The sequence below is a fragment of the Acanthopagrus latus genome, chromosome 21, assembly GCF_904848185.1.
Source record: "Acanthopagrus latus isolate v.2019 chromosome 21, fAcaLat1.1, whole genome shotgun sequence".
In the NCBI taxonomy this organism is placed as follows: Eukaryota; Metazoa; Chordata; class Actinopteri; order Spariformes; family Sparidae; genus Acanthopagrus; species Acanthopagrus latus.
The window spans coordinates 17,311,537-17,331,911 of NC_051059.1; the positions used below are offsets into that span (position 1 = coordinate 17,311,537).

Here is a 20,375-nt window from a genome sequence, read left to right on the forward strand (position 1 = left end):
CCCCTAGTTTAGATAAGGATAGATAAGGGATGTACTCTACTAGTAAATAAAATAATCACTCGACTGCACAAGTTTTCCAACCACAAATGAAATATGGAAAAAATAGCTGTATAGTTTTGATATGATTTTTGCATATGAGCTAGTCTATGTTTGAGCTTTTGAGCTTTCCAAACACTATGTCACACCCACTCAAGAAACGTCCAAATAATGTTTGCAGTGAGCTTGTACTGTGCTGTATTCATGTAAGCACTATCAGAAGTGTAATTGCATCATAGGTGAAACTCAAAATATCAAGTTGACCAATATGGCTTTTTCAGGGCTGATGCTGATTCCGATTATTAGAAGATCAAGGCGACAGATATTCTTTTTGTCAAAATTTTGAACAACTACTGATGAAATAAACAAGATCGATTTACTCAGGTACTGTACTTTACTTGAGTTCTTCCTCTCTCTGACATTTATTTGATACATTTAGTTACTAGTTACTTTGCACATTCCCATTTTACAGTGATTATAAGCCAATAATTGTGAATGTGTTACAATCAGATAGTGTTGTAGGAGGGACAATGTGTGACAGGATGTTGCATCAAAGCCAAACTAGCACATTAACAAAATAGTTTATTTTAAAATGCCGAGTATTGGCACCAATAATCAGCCAGGTTAGTAATTATCGTCTACCTCTTTTTAGCCTAAGATGAAACCAAATCATCATAAATGTATCATACATTACTGTATAGCAGTAAAAATTAAAGCATGTAACATTATAATTAACCATAACTGCCATAATTGAAAATGATCTAAATCAAAATAAATTCATGTTAAATTACTCCCCCATTAATTATTTTATCCTACTCTATCATTTGCTTTCACAAAACTTGCCCAACTTCACATATAACGAACAGGAAACACCCATTAGTGCCACTAAACAACAACACAAACCTTCATTGCTGCTCTTGAACGCAGCTCTCCCGCTGTCCCTTGTTGCCGAGCAACCTAGGCAGTAGATTGACAGCAGCCGGAGTTGACTCATCCATTGAGAGACTTTGACAAAACTCAACTTTTCAACGGACAGCAGCAGCAGCTCAGAATAACAAAAAACAACTCACCCCATGGACAGCTAACAGTTAGCTGGTAGCCACAGGAGTGTTAATACAAGTAAGTTGATAGCCTGCCATTTTTTCGCTCTCACTTTCTGCCATGACAACGACCCCCCGACCTGCTCATGAATTTATCATTAGCTGAGTTAATTAACCGTAAATTTAACGTTAGCTAACAGAGAGAGCCAGAGAGTGAAAGGCACCAGCTCCAACTCAAGCTAACGCCACCTAACGTTTCACTTCGTGTGAAAGTTTAAAGGCTGTTATTAAACCTTTTGTGATGTGTAAATAAAACAGCCAACCTTAATTACAGGGTAGCATTTTTGAAGCCTGGAGGTTTTAAGTTAATCTTGAACGTCTACACCTTCGTTTTCCACAGGACGGTGGAGGTAAGACTGGTGGCGTCTTCCCTGAAAGTATCGGCCAAGTTTCAGCGATGCCAGACGTTGAACCGCTCAGATTCCCATCAAGGGAAGGACGACCTGGCCAGCAAGGTGAGAGGAGTGACCGGTGTGTATGTAAACACAGTGGAGGAGGAAGTATTCAGATCCTTAAAAGTAGGAATAGCTCACTGTGAATATGCTCCACTACAGGTAAAAGCCTCTTTAAGTATGGTTTGCAACATTTGATTTAAACAGTACAAAGTAAAAGTAGCCTACTCATGAATGCAGAAATGGCCCCTGTCATTGTTTTGCTATTATATACGATGTTTTTGTACTAAAATTTCTGTTGCATTACTGTGTATGTTGCATTTCACTGCTGTAGATGTTACCTTACATCTACAGAAATCATATTCTATGAGATCATCATACGTTTGTGGCCCTCCTGTGGTAACCACATATCTCTAAATAGTTTATTTAAAGTTGCTATATGTAGGAAAATTAGATTTTTGTGTCTCATTCCCAACTCATCAAATGATGACGCTTTGGGATGGTGGGATGGGTCGACCACCATCCCAAAGCGCCAGTTTTCGATGAGTTGGGAAGGAGACTCAAAAATCAACTTTTCTTCCAAATGGCACCTTTAAGGTAAAAAGTAGCAGAATTTGCTCAAACTATAAACACAAAATTAATCAGCTTATCGAAAATGTATGAGCAGATGAGTAAATTCAGAGTCACCAAAATTTGAAGATGCAGGTATGAAAAATGTAATCTGAAAAGTAGTTATAGCAGAGAGACAAAATGTAGTTGAGTAGAAAGTTAAGGTGAAGTTAAATATTTGCCTCTGAGATGAGTAGTATAAAGGTGAGAAGCATAACGTTGCATCAAATTCAACTGAAAATAATGGGGACTTGTTTGAAAAATAGAAAACTAGCAACAAAACACATTTTTTGTGAACTAATACACTTCACCTGATTTTACATACACATTAGGGTGACAATATACCGACTAAATTTTAGGGTGAACTTATCCTTCAGATGCTTGAAGTTTACATTCCAATACTGCTTACAGTTATTTAACAATTCTCACATTTTATTTGTGAAATGAATTAGGTTCAAGGTTATACCATGATCCATTTTGTCACTGACAGATAGGAGTTTGATGCAATTACAGTCATTTTCTTAAAGAAAATGGATGATAATTAGATTAAACTATCTAATATCATGAGTGAGTGTGGCAGGTGAAGGTGATTGGCCCTCAGGCTCACATGGGCCTGCTCCGTCGCTATAATATACCCTGCCAGTATGATTTAGAGCTTATTCAGCCTGCTGATGACATATTGCCTTACCACCTTCCTACCCCACTTGGTTCTTTCACTGTGTATTATTCATTTGAAGTGCTCAGCAACAGATGGCCTTTATTTCGGGTGTCCCCGCAGTTTTTCCTGGACTGTTCCTGTGTTAGTCTGAGTCAGCTCAGTCACAAGCCACCCTCCAAATGAAATATCATGGCAACAGTACCAGTTCGTCACTCACCTGTCTATCTGCACACAATGGACATAACTTAAGAAAGTTGCCTATCAGCTACCCCAAACATGCAATGCCTTTTCTTTAAGCTAAATCTGTGGCTGGACCCTTTATCCAGGGCTAGTCCTCACACCAAGCCAAACATTCACTTACTGAGTGACAATCCAGTGTTGTCTATCTATATTCCATACATCTAGTCCTAGCTCTCTCCACCTCGTTTTCATGGGCCTTGCAGTGAAAAAAGATTGCTACTTTCATCTTACCTGCTATATGACAGTGCAGCTTACAGTATAAGACAGAGCAGTGAGAATTCACATTGTAGTTCTGCACATCTTTACAGTTTCATTAGTACAAAACTGAAGCATGCCAAAGTGCATGCAACCTAGATTTGAAGATCGAAACAATGTCCAACTCCTGTAATATTTGGGGTAATTTACTACCTTTCTATCTACTTATAAATTCATCTACAAATTTAAATATATTCAATTTCTGTGAATTTTATGTGAGAGATCATATCAGTGTGACAACATAATGCACAGGGACCAATATTTCAGTTCTGCATACAGTGAAATTAATTTGTACTTGACAGATTTGTTCCAAATCCTCCACTTGACTGTACATATTATTTGTGTTCCATTAATAACTGTTCCGTTATTCTAAATGATTGATTGAATGATGATCAAAATAGTACTAGGATCTCAGGCTCCCTTGACGGGATGACTTCACTTTACCCTCCATGATAAGATTATGAATAATAACTAATGATTTGGGATAATACGTATTTAAAGAAAAAATGAAATGGCACAAACGTGATTTATTTTTACATGCCAGATTGAACCATATGGCAGGCCACTTGTTGGAGCTTTTATATACTGTACATAGAAATTATATCGTACAGGGACCCTTCTGATGTTAACATCAATTCTATCTTCAACAATCTTTACTCTGAAGTGGCCCAAAGGTTACATTTACTTGTGAATAAATGTGACATGTCTTTGTTCTATGATATAGATAAAGGACTTATTTCCAAAAGTTAGTTCATCTTAGATGTTCCAGAGAGGGATTGGTGTCCAAAGCACTGGTGTTTTTTTTTCAAAAAAATTTTTATACTCTTTTTGTCAGCCAGATGGCGTCCTTTCACCACTAAGAATTGTGCCCTTGGGTTTGTCTTGAGATGTTGAAATGAGTTTTTCTCTGCTTTCTCACTGATGCTCTCAATATATTGCAGTCTATGCAAGCAGAGTCAAAGAGAAAGTAAAGACTCAAAGAACATCTTTCACAGCCAAATACATTTTTGTAATTACTTTTCAAAATAAAGTTAATGAAGAAGGGTGAACGTTCCAACAAAAGTTGTTTTCTGGTGTCTGGAGGAGTGTCTGTCATAACATATTTCAGGGGCTTTGAAGAAAAACTGTAGGCAAGGTTCAGTTATCATGCATTCTCTTAAAACTAGTGATTGTTGGCGATAAACAAAATTTAAAGTGGATTTACACATTTCAGTATTTTGTGTTTCTCAAGATCAAGCAGAACTTCAAACCGTCTGCTCTGGTAGACGTCGCACATGTGCTTTGCTCAACAGTCCGTCTCCATGTGTCAGCAGTGGTATTTACCATGTACAAGAGATGAAGATGATGGTGGAAAGTTGGTGTCAGCAGGTAAACTGATGCGTGACACATGAAATATTGTCAGACCAATATAAGATAGGAGTACAATCAATTTAAAATTATTGTTTCCTTTTCCTCCTGTACCAGTCTGGAAAATATCACTCACAGATTGATCAGGACAAGCACCACTGCAACAAAACTTTGAGGTGAGGTCCTATGTTGTTTTGCTCCCCTACTTCTTTCTGTTATATTCAGTAGGACTTAAAATATGACACAAGTATAACTCCCTTTTAACAGATTTCAGTCCAGAGACTCGGATACCGAATCTGTGACATCTACAGAGTTGTTCGTCGAAGGCATCGCAATTAGCGCAAGAGGTGGAAAACAAACAATTCTGTCATTTCTAAAATATTTGTTTCATAATTTTACTTATACCATCAAAGCAAAAGCACATGAAAATGAAATAGCAACACATAAAAGTATAGTGAACATTTTACTTAAGCTCTGGGTTTAGATATGTTCATTCCTTCCAGAATTGGCTAGTCAATGTGAGAATAAATGAGTCCCAGTAACTGGTTCACATCTTTTCTCTACATTATAATTAAGATACTACAATACTATCTACTATCTAGTGTTCACCTCTGCTAATAATATACTATGGATCCAATTTATTTCTATCTCCACTTTGTAATTGGTCACATTATGTTAACATACCTTGCCAAAGATTAGCTTACTTCTTCATGCTTTCTAGTTGATAGTTATGATGCAGTACAATTCATTGTGCAGATACTTCTTAATTTTTCATCCTCTAGAAAGTTGTCCATTATCGCCACTATTGAAGAAAATAAATGATGTCCTTGGAGAGGTTGTGTGTCTGATTGAGCGGCTAGAGGCTGATAGGCAGTATGCAGAGGAGGCTCTCCACAAAGAGAAGAGGAGAAAAATACTTTTGGAGAGCAAAGTTGACAGCATCGCATTGTGGAAGCAACAAGAGCACTCTTTTGTTGTCCAAAAAGGTCAGTGACTGAGAAGTGTGTTATCATCGCCCCAAAGACACATTTGTGCCTTGTATTTTGATGTATTCCTTTTTGATGATTCCTCTTCATAGAGCACGAGGCTTGCATCAGAGACATCACTGAACTCAAGTGGCAACTTAAACTGGAAAGAGAAAAACTTGACCAAGCCCAGGAGAAACTGTCGCACGCTGAGGTGTTGAACCAGCACTTACACAAGGACATAAACTTTGCCAAAAAACAAGTTCCCATTGTGAAAGAAAACATTGACCTCCAGAGAGGCATCATAGAACAAATTAACTCTGCGCAAGCTGAGGTAACTTTCTAATCTGATTGATTCTGGAATTGTTGTGTTTATATTTTCAAGCTCAGAAAGGTTGGTCATTTTTGTGTGCCAGGGATACAATTAATAGTGACGTCTTGTCTGTGACAGATGGAGAATTGTTTTTGAAATTTTTGCAAGAATTAACCGGCGAATGGGGTAAAAGTCTGTTGTTGACACTGTCCAGTTGTGTAAAGATAACATCAAACATCTGGTGCATTCATACATTAGCAAATAAGCACAATAACACAAGGAAATCAGGTTATTTCTTTTGTTTCTGATGGGTTTCTCCATCATGCACTAGCTCTATCTCACTCAGCCACTCTCTCTTTTCTAACTCTATTTTTAATCCACAAGTGCCATGGCTTTAGGAATTACAATATTTGTTGGTCCATTGGTCCAGTGGTCATCCAACAATTTGGTCTAGACTAAAATCATTCCATTTTAACAATTGACTGGATTGCCATGAAATTTGGTACAGACATTCATAGTCCCTAGAGGATGAATCCTAATAACTTACATAATTCCCAGACTTATCATTTAGCTTTTCTTCTTGTTAATTTTTTTAGTTCAAGTCAGGATGCTTGAAAATCTAATGACCAAATTCAGCCTTGGCTGTACCGTTGCCGTCAGGCAAATACGCCATGAAAGTGTGCCAGTAGAGAGAAGACACAGGGAATAGGGAACATGTAAGAGGTCAACTTTGACTCAGAACCATTGCATCTTAATGGCTGATGAATTTAACAGCAGCACCGACTCAGTGTTAGAACAAATGAAATATTTGTTTTTGCTTGTACAACTCAACAAATCATTGGCTGTGGGTGAACTGAAGATAATAACTCTGGGCTCTGATGTTCAAGTGTGAATCTTTAAAAGCAGGCTTACTGAAAGCCCAGGGTTAACAGACAGCCTTGGGCCTCCTGGATTTTCTTAGATTTGCCAAAGCCAAAAAAATAAGTAAAAACCCCTTGTGTGGCCAACACTGAGGCCAGAAGTGTGTGGCCTCAGTGTTGACATGTGGCAGATACTTTGTATATCAGATTCACAAGATTTAGTTTAAACAGGTCATGATTTGATAACAGGATAATGTATTGTCTTAATCAGCACCTGAAACTGCTATCAAATAGTATCTAGGAAGAATAAAAGCCAATGATTTCCCCCTTTCTTTTTCAGGCTGACAAAGTGTACTCAAAAACACAAAGTGATCTTGCACTGGCTCAGAGGGAGTTTAAAAGGATGGAGCGGGATGCCAAAAATGAAAAGACATCATTGGAAAATACCCTGTCGGAAATGAAAAATCAGCTTTCTTGCAGACTGTGAGTATCTATCCTACCAACATTAGAAATAAACATGTTTTGCATCACTGGACTAAAGAAGTATACAATAATTACGTATGCCATAATGTCTGGCTGGAAGGTGTCTGTTAATAACACTGCAACCATACTACCATTAATGATGAAGTGTCAATTTAACAGAATGAGACCATTTAACCTGAAACTGATTTGAATACAGTTGGTTGGATATATATGCATAGGTATAACATAAACATAAATAAATGGGTATTATTTATGTTTTCCAATATATGGATTATCACGAGATCCTTTCGTCATTTTGTTGAGTTATCTCATCATTCCCAAAAGTGAAAAGTTAACTATAGATTTCTACTTTTAATAAATCAGCTTAGTAACAACGGACAAAACTGTTATTTTTTTCTCTCTTTTTCTATCAGGGAGGATTTAAACCAGCTGAAGATAGAGGAGAAAGATATTTGTGCTGAAATAAAGGATGCTGAGAAGACAGTCGCTCTTACAAAAGAAAAGTGCGTAGCCATAAAACAACGTATCCCTGAAGTTATGGCACAACTGAAAGCTGAAAAAGAACGGGTAACTGATGTTGTGCATAATTTGATTTTTAAAGGGTTTTTTTTGTCGACATAATACAGAAATATTCAAATTCACATTTCTTTTCCTCTTCTATGACAGATTTTGGAATTGAAACTTCAAATTGAAAATGAAATGCAACGGAACAAAAAATTGAAAGAGAAACTAATTGCACTGAAACAAGACATTGAGAAAACTGTAAGTATTGTTACAGTAGTGTCAGAATGTTTTTATAATCTTGGTGCTGCTTTGGCTACTTATGTGTGTCTTGATAGTTCATTGGGTAGAGCATGGCACATAACTGGCAGACTACATTTAGACTCTCAGTGGAGCTATGCATGCTAATAATGTCTGAATTCATTCGCTGTAAGGTGTTTTGGATAAGTGCATCCACTCAGTGTCGCCCTGTATGTTACGTTATCCACAGAGACTAAATGGGGAAGCAGAGGTTTCCTGCATAGAAGAGCAGCTCCATTCAAAACGTGATGCTTTTGCAGCCCTGCGTAAAGAGAACATGGAGTCTGAGCAGAACGTAGAAGACTACAAGCTAAAACTCTCTGAAAGGTACAGTGTTAAAGCCAAAGTCATGGCAGAAGAGACAACATCCTATATTTGGTATTACTATATACAATATTATGCCACTTATTTGTGTTTACTGTTACTTTTCTGTGTGATTTTCCTTAGTGCGAAAGCAGTGAAGCAGATGCGCGAGGAGAGGAAGCAGATGCTCCAGAAAATCATTGACAATGACGAGCAGTGGGAAAAGGCCAAGGAGGAAGTGACCCAAGTTGTAGCCCAGCACAGTGTCGCCCAGACTAAACTGGAAGAGCAGGAGCAGCTCACCTTCATGGAAGAACAGAGGGCCAGGGTCAGTGACAACATATGTACATGTGCTATGTATACTGCATGGGTCATAGTTTGTAAGGAAAATGGCTTTCAGTGCCCTTTCTATGCTTTACAGAAAGAGATAGAAAAGCTGAGGAAAGATCTGACAGGACAGATGACTGCCCTGGAACTACTGAAGGTAAATTCGTGAGTCTGAACCCTGAGTACCTTTTGCTCAGTCAGACTTTAAGAAAAATGTTATCACAAAATTGTCATGCAAACAAAGTAGATTTAAATTGAAATCTTCAAAATATATCTATCTATTTTTGCAAACTTTTTCTGCTTCTGTGGAACACTTTATAGCTGTGATGAGAGAGGCATGAAGAGGTGAAGCTTCACAAAGCACAGTCTCAATAAAAACCGCACATTATACATTTCATAAAGGTAGTTTTAAATGTCTGGCTGTATTCAGCTGCATTATTTCCCATTAATGTCTTCACACACTGTACATGTTTGTAGACTTTAAGATGATGACATTCTGCTTTTTATTTTCTTTTGCATCAGGGTCAGTGTGCAAATAAAAATGAAGAAATGTGTCGACTGCAGAGGAGCTCAGACCTAACCAACCGAAAGCTCCAGAAAGAATTTGAAGATGTATCCTCAGCAACAAAAGCTCTGGAGACAAAAGTGGAGGTACTGATGAATGTAATAATGATTAATCCTAGTCCAAGTATCAGTTTACATTAAAAATGTGTTCAAGTTTTAATTCAACTGTATTTCTTACTTATTTGTTTTTATAGCAAATCAGGAAATTGACAGAAAATCTTGAGAAGATACAGTGTGAACACAAGAACACATTAGTCAACCTCGAGAAGGAGAAGAAACTAAAATATGACCACCTTAAAGCTGCTCAGGTAAGAGAAGAAAAGTTAAGGGTTGCATAAAGCAATTCTTCTTGAGTCAAAGAACAGTTGCTAAGTCAGGTTTACTCTGCAAAGCTCATTGAGCACACAGCTAGTCACAGCTATTTATCTTGTCATTCTTTTGTGGAACAAAATAATCTCCTGCTCTAAGCACTTTGAACAAAATAAGGTTAACAGAAACATTAACGTTGCTATTTGTTTACAGGATCTACACACTGCTACTGTAGAGAGATATGACAACACCTTGGGCAAAATCAGTGACCTTACGAAGAAGAGCGAAGAATACCGAGACGCATCAGATGAAATGGAAAAAACAGTTGATAGCATGCCAGAGATCATGAGAGAACTTCAGTAAGTTAGACATACACAGGAATCATTTCATGTAATAGATATGTTTGTTGGAGTAACACCACCTTTTGTTTTATGTCAGCTTTTTTGACAGAAAATGGATAAATAATAAAAATACTCCAAAAATGTTTTTTTTTAATATTTCTTTGAATTTTTATTCAGGTATTTTTATTTTATCAATGCTCTGAATCTAAATTTCTACCTGCTATGATTACTGCGTCAGTGGGAGCACTGATGCAGTAATCATATATTTATGATACTCAGAAATGATTTGAAGAAAATAATCTAATTTTGTGTGTTTGATTTCTCCTTCCAGAAGCCTTTTTGATGTGGTGGAATTCAAAAACAAATCAGCTGCTCTCATAATGAGCACCTTGCAGTCTGATATTAATAACTGCCAACGACGAACACAGCGATCCATGCAGACACACACCGCTCATGTTACTGCAAGAAAAAAAGAAATGGAAGACACTAAGGTAACAAAATGCTGTTCAGGATAACTCTCTGTAAGTACATGACTTTTTTTTTGTGTCAAATACTGTGCAATCAGAGACGAGCTGTAAAAAACATCTCATTGTTTATTTGTTTGTGGATTAGTGTCAGCACATTGCTTGTCACAATACATCCCTTAAGATGCAGAGAAAAGAGCTGAGTGCAATTAAAATTACAAGCCATGGTCAATCTTGTTTAAGTGCTTTTCCCACAAATGACAACTCACTGTTGTTATAGTCTTTTGTCTGGACGAATTTGATGATGCGTGTCGTGGTGAGATGCTGTGCACATTTTGTTACCTGTAGGCCAACATTTTCAATACTAATTTCCTTGTAAGCATACAGTTCACAACATCAAATATGCATATAATCCTGAGTGTTTTTTTATATTACTGTCAGAAATAGGCTCGGGTAGAAACACAAACGTGCTGTGCACAGCCTGACTTGCATTTGAACACTCCTTTATAAGAGAAACCCCTATTTATTGTAAGGTTTTCATCTGCAGGATTATCAGCCCCAGCCAGAGCCTCTTTGCTGATGGGGGTTTCACATGGCTTATCTAATGTGAAATCGCCATGTGGTATATAGTTTCATTAAACGGTGATCAAGAATGCATTAGTTCAAAACAAGAAAAGGCAATGGAGCTTAAGCCGCCATGCATCCAAGTGCAGCAACTTTAAAGAAGTTGTTGGCGTGAGACAATTTAAGAATTAGAAGTCTTCCTCATAGACACAACTCCCATTAGCCAGATAAAAGTTAGCCATGCAAAAAAGGGGTTTAGTCTCTCCACTTGACGAAATAAGATGATATAACAACAATACTCCTCACCAAATAAAAAGATCAGACAGACTCTCAAATTCTAAGGAAATTGGTCACTTTAATCATTGAGACCAATATACAGCACACATAATGTCTGCATTAGCATAACATAATAAGGAGTGTGCATTCAGAAGCCACAGTGCATGAAGCAGAATGGTTAGGCACTTGCAAATATTTCTTATAGAGGAGATTTCTTGTAAAACGCTGACCAAATACTATACTCTTATAACCTCTGAAGGTTGCAGACCTCTGTGAAACGGGTCAATATAGCCAGCAGCCTGATGGCAATTTGCATGTATGTACTGCTTGCTGATGGGTTATTTTTAAAGATACAAACACAGGATATGTCAAGGTGAAGCAGATTGACATGTCAGCCCTGTGAAGTCTTTGGTCATCTTCCTCCAACCCTACATGTCTGGAATTGTTCCATCTTTCATGCATGCACCTATTTTTGATCTGATCAGTGCTTGTCGTTTGGCGAGCACAAAGTAAACAATGCAAACTGCCGACGCTATCAGTTTCTTATGGGCAATGAAGTGTAATTTGTTCCATTTACACTTCACAACAGCATCAGATGGGCTTTGTCAGTGCTGCATGGAGTAATTAAACCTGAAATCAATAGCAGGCATTTGTCATGTTTACAGCCCCTCTTTCTGCTGGGTTAAACTCATCACTTTAGTGCTGTTCTGTTTTACTGCAGAGACACACTTCATTATGTCTGCAGGTAGACTTGAGATATTCACCAGCCACATCTCCAGTACTTGGGAACCATTGTTCAAATGAAAAGAGGACATGCAGCGAGACACATACTCACTGTGATTTATTTGCTTGATTTCACAGAAAAGTGTCAGTTGTTGTGTGCCTGCTATGTATATATTTAATTAACAACACAAATACAGAAATGCATGCATTGTATTATACGCACACATACTCTACCAGGTCAGTGGTACAACTACAGTATCTTCTAACTGCTCAGTGTGGTGTTATTATACAGTATGTTACAACTGTATATTGACTCTCCAGTGCCCTTCACCCTATAATGTTTTCTTAGGTAAATGTGAATAGCAGATTGTGAGTTATGAAAACATTGATTCATGTGATTATTTATTATGTATTTAACATCTGACTAAATGCCGCCACAATGGATTGGCTGTGGCATACAGCAAAAATATTGGTAAAACAGTCATCATACCAGCAAAAAATCAATTTGTACAGTAAATGCTATATGCTCTAACTGTAAAATGAGAGGCACTTGCATCCTGTCTTTGTAAGTTATCTAATATAATGGTGACAGTTAGGGTCAGGATACAACAGGGGCTGATATTGACCTTAGCCATGATGTGACTGATCCACAAAAAAATGGTTTATATATTAAAGGGGCTCTATGTAATAACTTGTATCAATTAACATGTACTGTGATGTGAAAAAAACTGACATTCCTATCTGTTTCGGCTGCTTATGTGTGGGTCATTTGTTTAAGTCGTTTAATGCTGCTGGACTGTGGATTTCCCTGTGAAGGACTCGATTTTCAGTGACAGTCCACAGGAAGTGACTTTGTACAGGTTCTCAAAGGCCTTGCCTCAGTGCCTCTTTCTGCTGCGCTAACAGAGATCAGCCATAACTAACATTAAATGGAGTCTGCTAACATAAACTAACAGTCGGCTTCTAGCACAATGCAGAAGTTCCACAGAGCCCCTTTACTGTTGTTATACAGGTAATGTTTTTTGTAATTCATTAAGGAGTCACAGAAGAACACTAGCTCTAGTTACAGTGATCCCTAGCCTACATTAAATTAAATCCAGTGAGATTTGTGCAGTATTACATTTCATTGATCTGAAACAGGATTGTCAGAGTGACAATGTTGTGTAGGTATGTCACTAGTTATAGTACAATATAGCTCTGCAGCTGACTTTGCACCTGCTTTTATCCTGTTTATTTAAAGGTCCAGTGCATAGGATTTAAGGACAGGGATTTAGGTGTATGGTCAAATGAAACTACGAATCATTGTGCTTTTGCTTGCTTAGAATGGCGCTATTATAATAACAAAGAGAGAGCGTCCTCGTCCTCAGAGTCCGTCATGCTGAATTGCCACAGCAGCCAAATTTAACACTGGCTTTATAGAAGGCCTCTCGAGTTTGTAGCAGCCACCATTGTGGAGGGTGAGATGAGGGGTGTTCAGTTGGTTACAGTCTGCAGCCACACCGCCACTAAATCCTAAACACTGTACCTTTAATAGATGGTGTAATCATTTGACTTACCTTTACTGTTTGACCTAAACCTTTTGTTTTTGTGTGTATGTAGGAAGCACTGAAAAATGCACTGATGGAAAACAAACAGCTGGCAATCGAGTATGAAGGTCTGAAGAAGATCCTCATGGAGGCCAAACAGGAAGCAGCGTATACTCTGAGTGAGAGAAACCATGCACATAAATCTTCTCATTATTACACTCAGGTACAGTTCATATTACCTTTTGTTAAATTTACTATCTCTCCACCCCCTCTCTTTTTAATTATGGTTTATGACTGACGATTTTTTGCGCCGTTATCTTATCCTCTATGTTATCGTATGTTCTATTCCACGCTATTCTTCCTTACACCAGATAGCTCTTCTTTTCATGGGCAGTAATTCTATGAAGGTTTTAGTTTGTCAAACCAGCGAGGAGGTTACTGCAGCAATCTAATAATGATGAGATAACTTGAGTGGAGGAGGATGATGGATGTGACATAATGTAATGATAGCCATGTAGTTTTGCCACCAAGGGGAGTAAAGAGAGAGGTTGATGGTACATGTAAATACTTTACGTTCTCCATTTCCTTGATTATAGTTTTTGTGAGGTGGTCAGAGGTGAAACATTATATTATCTGGAAGCTACAAACGTGCCCCTGCTCACCACAGCTCACACACATCATTTGTTCGGGATCAGCAGCAAACACAGGTTAGGATCAGACAATAAATGTGCCTTTAGTGCTAAAATAGCACTGGAGGTTCTGACTAGTTGAAGGAGACACCTCAGCAGCATTTTCCTGTTTAATCTTTATAGTTTTTGACACTATTTAACTGGAATAAAATTACACATGACAACCGTAACACCAGGAAGAAGCCACACTGATTCCTGCAATGAAAAATACATATTATTTGTTCCAAAAATGACTAATACCTTTACTTGAGCAATTCCTCATCTAACTGCATGAATGTTATCAAGTGAAAAATGCATGCAAAAATAAAATCCTGTGGACAGGATTTTCCACGCTCATGATCAAAGCCTGATTTTCTTTTACTCCGGATTCAGCCTTCACCATTTTTGTTTGTTTCAACTCTAGACTTCTACAACAGCAGCCTCTCGGCTACTGTTTTATGCCTGAATTTAGTTTTTATAACAAGCTTATAATCCAACATGTTTCAGAAATGTAGATGTAGGCCTATCACATTTAATCTGATTTCAACAGGAACATCCAGGCACTCCTCTTTCCAGTTTTATATGTGTATAATTATCCTTATAATGTTGGATTTTATGTCCCAGTTAGTACACATATTACACAATGTTATCATCCTTAATTGATTTGTTTATAACTGGAGGCAATAAGGTAAAGGCATTTAACATTGTCAGGATCATTTGAGAGATCAAACATTAGTGCACGTGTGTGAGATGCCTCACACCACTTGTGTGTGTGTGTGTTTGGAGAGCCCATAATCTCTTTAATGATATTCAGCTGAGGGATACAATGAAAACCATCTCTTTAGTATCCTTTTATAGAAATATAATCCTGACAGCAGGCAGCCCTGACAAATAGTTCAAGTGACAAGACAAAAACAGCCCTTATTATGCTGACAAGATGACAACTAAACAGCACACAATTTGTTTTTATAAATGAATTATCTTGCATTAAGATCTGAAATATCTGTAATAAATGATTAAGAGTAAGCTAATAAGTGTGATTTCAACCTTTTCAAACTGCCCATAGTTAATATTCACATTCACATTTTCACAAAATGCAGGTTATAGTTCTACCTCTGAAGCTGAAATGATTAACTTTCCACAGGTTGTCACATTGAAGTCCAGCTAAAGTAACCGTGAGTGTTGAGTGAATCGTTACCAACCACATACCTTGAATTTTAGTGAGTATCATGATGATGGTGGAACTAAGTAAACTTTTTTTTTGTGCCAATTTTTTTAATACACCTAGGTTACATGAAAGCCTACAGGTACCTGATTCAGTTTGGTGATAGGAGTAATTTTGAGAAGTAATTTTATTAAGAAAACTAAACTCACCAGCATTCTTGTTATTACATACCTGTCTAGGAGGAAGATGGCTCGTTCGACATCAGTTTTGAATCCTTTCAAATCCCACAATCCTATTCATCTGTTGAATGACTGTTGACTTGATCACTTTTTCTTGGTCTTCTTCCATTCTTTCTTTTTCTCTTTGGTGATCCTGCCCCAGTTGTTCATGATAACCACAAGATATAAATTCAAAAATGAAATTATCTAAAGAAATCTCCTGTTTTCTTCTTACTGGATAACATATTACGCAGTACTTTGCCTGGGAAAACAAAGGCTCTTTGTAGTTTTCACACTGTAAATCGTTTTTGCTAGATTCGTGTGGGAATCCAACCCAGTGACGAGCAGGAAGAGTAACTATCATGATTATATAGAAATAGCCACAAGTGACATTTTCAATTCAGGATGTTTACTTGTTATGGATTATTTTCTGTAGTGCAGTGTTACTATGTTTAATTAGATAAAAGATATCTTTATCGACCACTGATAGTAGTGAATTACATCTATTTATTCTGCATTTAAAATCCATGTCACTAGGTGCTATTAAGCAACCATTATCCATCAGTATTATTTCATTGCAGAATTTGGGGATCTTTATATACATGTATGACTTAATTTTTTTTTCATATTGCAGCTTTAATATGTTTGTATTTCAGATACAGATAAAATCACTCAATGAAATAGTTTCAGCCACACAACATTTTTGTTGTGGAAGAAATATGTCCTATTTATTAATTGTCCAGTCAAGACACACTTCAGCTCGTTTAACTAATATTACCAATCTCTTTTTCAAAAGCAGGATGTAGTATTGATTTATACAAAATTCAGCAAGTATAAATATACTCACATAGTCAGACTCTCATTTATACATTTAACAATAACTAATAAATTAGCATCTGATAGCTCTTGCAAGTATGTTCCTCTTATAAAAATCCTCTTGATTCTACTGTACATGTAAAGTGTTGCTTTGTTTATGTGGAGGCTTTCAGCTCTTGGGTTTTAACAGGGTACACCATAAAGAGCATTCTTGTTATTGTCTTTCCTTCAGGAGCTGATGACTGAGCTAATTCGCTTTAGTTTTCAATGCACTGGGGAACACATTGCCAAGCAATGATAAGCTTTGTAGGGAGAGTAGAGAGATGGAGGGGAAAGAAAAGCAATGGCATCTATCAGAATTTAAACCTCTTTGCTTGAAACTGTGTTCAAATAATAAAGCAAGCAGCATGTCTTTCCAAGAGACTAGGAATAATTTCTGGTTTCAGTGGGGGGTTCATGACTCTGTGTGTATGTGTAAAATATGTCTTGAGGGGATTGGTATAAAGTTAAACTGGGTGAAGTAGAAATATTTTACTCATCAGCTTTGCAGTCACAGAGTTTGCCTCGGCTAGAACAAAACTGCTGAAGCATTTAGAGAAAATTAACCCCCCATCCTGGCAGCCAGATGTGACTGGATTCTGATGAGTGCACACGAGTGGGCAGAGAAACCAAGAGACTGTGAAATTCCTGTCAGGCCCGTGTACTGCAGAATGGGCTATTGACTGCTTTCTCTATTCCCCTCCATCATTCTTCTTGAACACTGCCATTAATTTCCTCTCCTGCCTTACCAATTCCTTTTCTCTGCCTTCTCTCCCCCTAGCTCTCTTTGTTGCAGAAGAGGATGCACAAAGCTTTGGTGAAATACTTCAAACAACGCAGCCTCTACAGCCGGGCTGAACTGGACCGGTGCCAGGCTCTTTCTCAAGAGACCGACCAGAAAATAAAAACAGCCCAGGTATTTGTACATATACATGTAAAACAGGCTGGAAAACTTCACAAACTGCCATTCATTTAAATGGTAAATCCCTTCATTCAACTTTTATCCCAGTGTAGGTATTCTACCGGATGGAAGCGTATTCTTTTGCATACCAGAGTAACTCCATGTTATGCTTGGCATTGTTTGAGCCTCATCCGGCTAGTCAGTCGCCTTGTGTCTTCTTTGCCAAGCAAGGGCAGCCAGGCAAACATCCACCAAGGCTTTGTGCCTCACTGCTGTGGTGGAGTTAAAGACACCACTCTTACATTACAGTCTATACATTCACTCATCAGATCGCAGACCGGTGTGATGGATGATGTGTCTGCGAGAGTGCCTATGCAGTGACTCCGTGTCTGAGGGTAGCTCTGCCTCTTGAGATAACTCTATATACACGACACATTGTGCCCGGTCACATCACATCAGCATTTGAGCCTGTTTCCCGTTTAGAAGGGGCATTTGTGGCTATTACGGCTAATTCAGGGCGAGTTCAGTACACGGCATGGAAGAAATTTGTGTAACAGCCTCTTCTTTGTGAGTAGGATAACCTTCTGTCTGTCTTGCAGAGGAGTAGCGGCATATCCTGCAAGGTTGAGAAGTAAGGATCTTCATTTAGAGGATAATCGGTATCTAATCTGTGCTGCGATGTGAGATGAGGTCAAAGCGGACAAAGAGACAGTGATGAATCTTTATGAAATGTCCTGTCCAGCATTAACGCAGAGCCAGGTGGCATGCAACCGTATTATGAACTACTTCCACCCTTTTTACTTCTTCCTTACTATAACACTAGGGCATCCCAAACTCCTTAATCTCCATCTTTGTCAGCTGCAATCTGTAGTTTTTGTTATTTGCCAGACATCAAATTCAACTTCATCAGATATGCTGGAGGCAAAATGTGCTCAGATTTGATTAGAGGTTTTTTCAGGGGAGTACCCAATGAAAATACTATTAAGTGGTTTCCTTCTCAGTTCCTCCTCCTCTGACTGCTGACATGTTTTTTTTCTTTTTTTTTTTGATGGGTCTGGTCCAGACATTACAGAGAGCAGCCATGTCTCACTGGCCCAGCCTCAAAAGGCCCCAGCAGATCACAGCTCAAGGCAGGGAGGAGTAGGGCACAGGGGGGAGGAGCTATCAGAGAGCTGCAGAGTGTGAAGGACAAAAGAGCTGGTGTATTCAAGCGCACCACACCGTCACCCGTCACAGCTCAGCACAGGGTCCATCAGAGCAGGCAACACTCACTTTAAACAGGCTCCTTGTGAACAGTCCAGCTCAGGGTCTAACCTCCAAAAAGTGTAGATAAACCTTTATGAGAGAAGAAGAAAAATACCTTGATTAGTTTATGAACAGGCATAAACAGCTAATCTGCATGATTGCATGAATAGAAAAACCTTTAACGTGGTCTTGTGATGCACAAAGAATTACAGTGACGGTATGCAGATAGTGATAATGTATGTGAGATTCACAGTTACATGATACATGAATTATCAGTATCATTGCCACTTTGTTACTGATACCAGTTGTAACTGGAGTTAAACCAGGCTGAATCCTGATGAGGCCTGTACTAATCCATCATGTCCACTTAACCCCACAAGCAGAACATAAGAGAGGTCAGGTTCGCACTTTCACGGCTAAGGCGTGCTCGAATCAGACGCCAAATGGCAGTTTTCTCTAAAGTAGCTTGAGGGGAGGAAGGCCGGGGAACCCTAGGGTGAGCGGGTGGGAGTGGGTGGGGGTTTGGTGGTGGGAGCGTGGGGGGCGGCGGGCTGTCATCCTGTTACACTCCTGCCAGAACTGGCAGTTCAGCTTTGTGTTCTGCGAGTTTACACTAGGGATGGCATAATTGACAATGGCTAACAGTGGAGAGCAGTGCAGAGCCTTGTTGAATGGCCAGTAATGATTGGAGCAGACGCCCACTGCCCCAGTCCCAGGGGACAGTAATCCAAGATCCTGTTGCTGATATAATTGTTAGTCAGAGAATTTCTGCATGGCTAGGCCGGTTCAGATTCCCAAGCTGGTTGACAGTGCCAGGCAGTTTAATAGAAAAACTGGATGCTGAGGTTTTTAAAACAGAAGAGCACTGAACCTGGACGTGGTTCACCAGGAGCCTCTTGTACTCCTTCCCCACAAAAATAAGAACAAGATGGTAACTTTACTCTCACAATTGCAGATCCACCATCAGCTGTGTGTGTGGGATGCACACTGAGTAAGTAATTCTGTAAAAAACAGCATTTCCTTAATTAGCTTGTTTCCCATTTCTTGTATTTGTCCTTTTTTTTTTAAACAGGAGAGGTTGTCAGGAGGAATTCAGCTCATCTCTTCGTTCCTGCAATCCTTGACAGATGACTCTACTACCACCGATGATGTCGGGGCGAACAAACAAGCCAGTCCAGATGCGGTTGGATCGAATGAGTAGATGCCTTCAGTTCAAATAGCAGTGTAATTGGACATTCACCTGTACCAGACAACTTACTTACCCTAGCACGCTTCACTATTCCCCCCTCTACTTGCAGCAAATCCATAACAATGAAACAGGTGACTTTCATGCTGCTGTCAGGACTGATCTAATTTTAGCTGGGTGAATGATTGCAATTGGCTTTGCCTCATCAGATAATTAATCTATGTCACCATTAATTGGAAAAGAGAATAATTACAGGCAGTGTTGACAGAAATTCTACGCTTCTCCAGATTCCAAGATCTAATTACAACTAGTGAAACCCCGTGACCTTAACTAGCACTTAGTGCACCTTGGCCACCTTGACCATGCCCATGTGAAGACCACTGTCTCTCCGAAAGACCCTGTTATTGTTACTGCGCCCCACACTCCTTCACTCGCCTCACTCTCCGAAAGCTGTCTCCCTCAATCACTTTTCAATATTCAATCTTAATTTTGTGGAAGTTTAGCATTTTCAATGAGCTGGAGATGAATGATTAATGAATAAATTTAAATGCTTCATTTTGTCCATGGATCATTAGTTAAGTCCTTTGTGGGAAGGACCTGAGAAAGGAGTGAAAATTATTGAGACATTAGCCTGAAGCAATCCAGGGGTAAATAGTGTGCACAAAAGGATGTTGTGTGCGC

General features: G+C 38.6%; 1 protein-coding gene across 10 annotated transcripts; it reads left to right on the top strand.

Moving 5' to 3' along the window:
* The first annotated feature begins 1,012 nt into the window (after positions 1-1,012).
* On the top strand, positions 1,013-20,249 carry LOC119011044 (coiled-coil domain-containing protein 178). 10 transcript variants are annotated; one of them, XM_037083796.1, is made up of 23 exons: positions 1,013-1,155; positions 1,477-1,591; positions 4,504-4,658; positions 4,755-4,813; positions 4,905-4,984; positions 5,420-5,623; positions 5,716-5,936; positions 7,116-7,258; positions 7,672-7,825; positions 7,925-8,020; positions 8,250-8,386; positions 8,507-8,690; positions 8,784-8,846; positions 9,212-9,340; positions 9,448-9,561; positions 9,776-9,921; positions 10,235-10,394; positions 13,530-13,679; positions 17,144-17,278; positions 17,863-17,894; positions 18,327-18,524; positions 19,464-19,499; positions 19,581-20,249. In XM_037083796.1, the coding sequence occupies exons 2-23, from the start codon at positions 1,534-1,536 to the stop codon at positions 19,630-19,632; spliced, it is 2,706 nt and encodes a 901-aa protein (XP_036939691.1). In that variant the 5' UTR covers positions 1,013-1,155; positions 1,477-1,533; the 3' UTR covers positions 19,633-20,249. The 10 variants fall into 10 exon arrangements, 8 of the variants coding, with proteins under 8 accessions (XP_036939691.1, XP_036939693.1, XP_036939692.1 ...); XM_037083798.1 differs by having other exon boundaries at positions 18,327-18,510; XM_037083797.1 differs by having other exon boundaries at positions 4,522-4,658.
* Positions 20,250-20,375: the final 126 nt, after the last annotated feature.

What these genes read in the sequence shown, in the direction of transcription:
- LOC119011044 (XM_037083796.1), top strand. Translation starts at nt 1,534, where the DNA reads ATGCCAGACGTTGAACCGCTCAGATTCCCATCAAGGGAAGGACGACCT. An exon ending in CACTGCAACAAAACTTTGAG is followed by an intron (nt 4,814 to 4,904) that starts GTGAGGTCCTAT and finishes CCCTTTTAACAG; the next exon opens with ATTTCAGTCCAGAGACTCGG. An exon ending in GTGTGTGGGATGCACACTGA is followed by an intron (nt 19,500 to 19,580) that starts GTAAGTAATTCT and finishes TTTTTTAAACAG; the next exon opens with GAGAGGTTGTCAGGAGGAAT.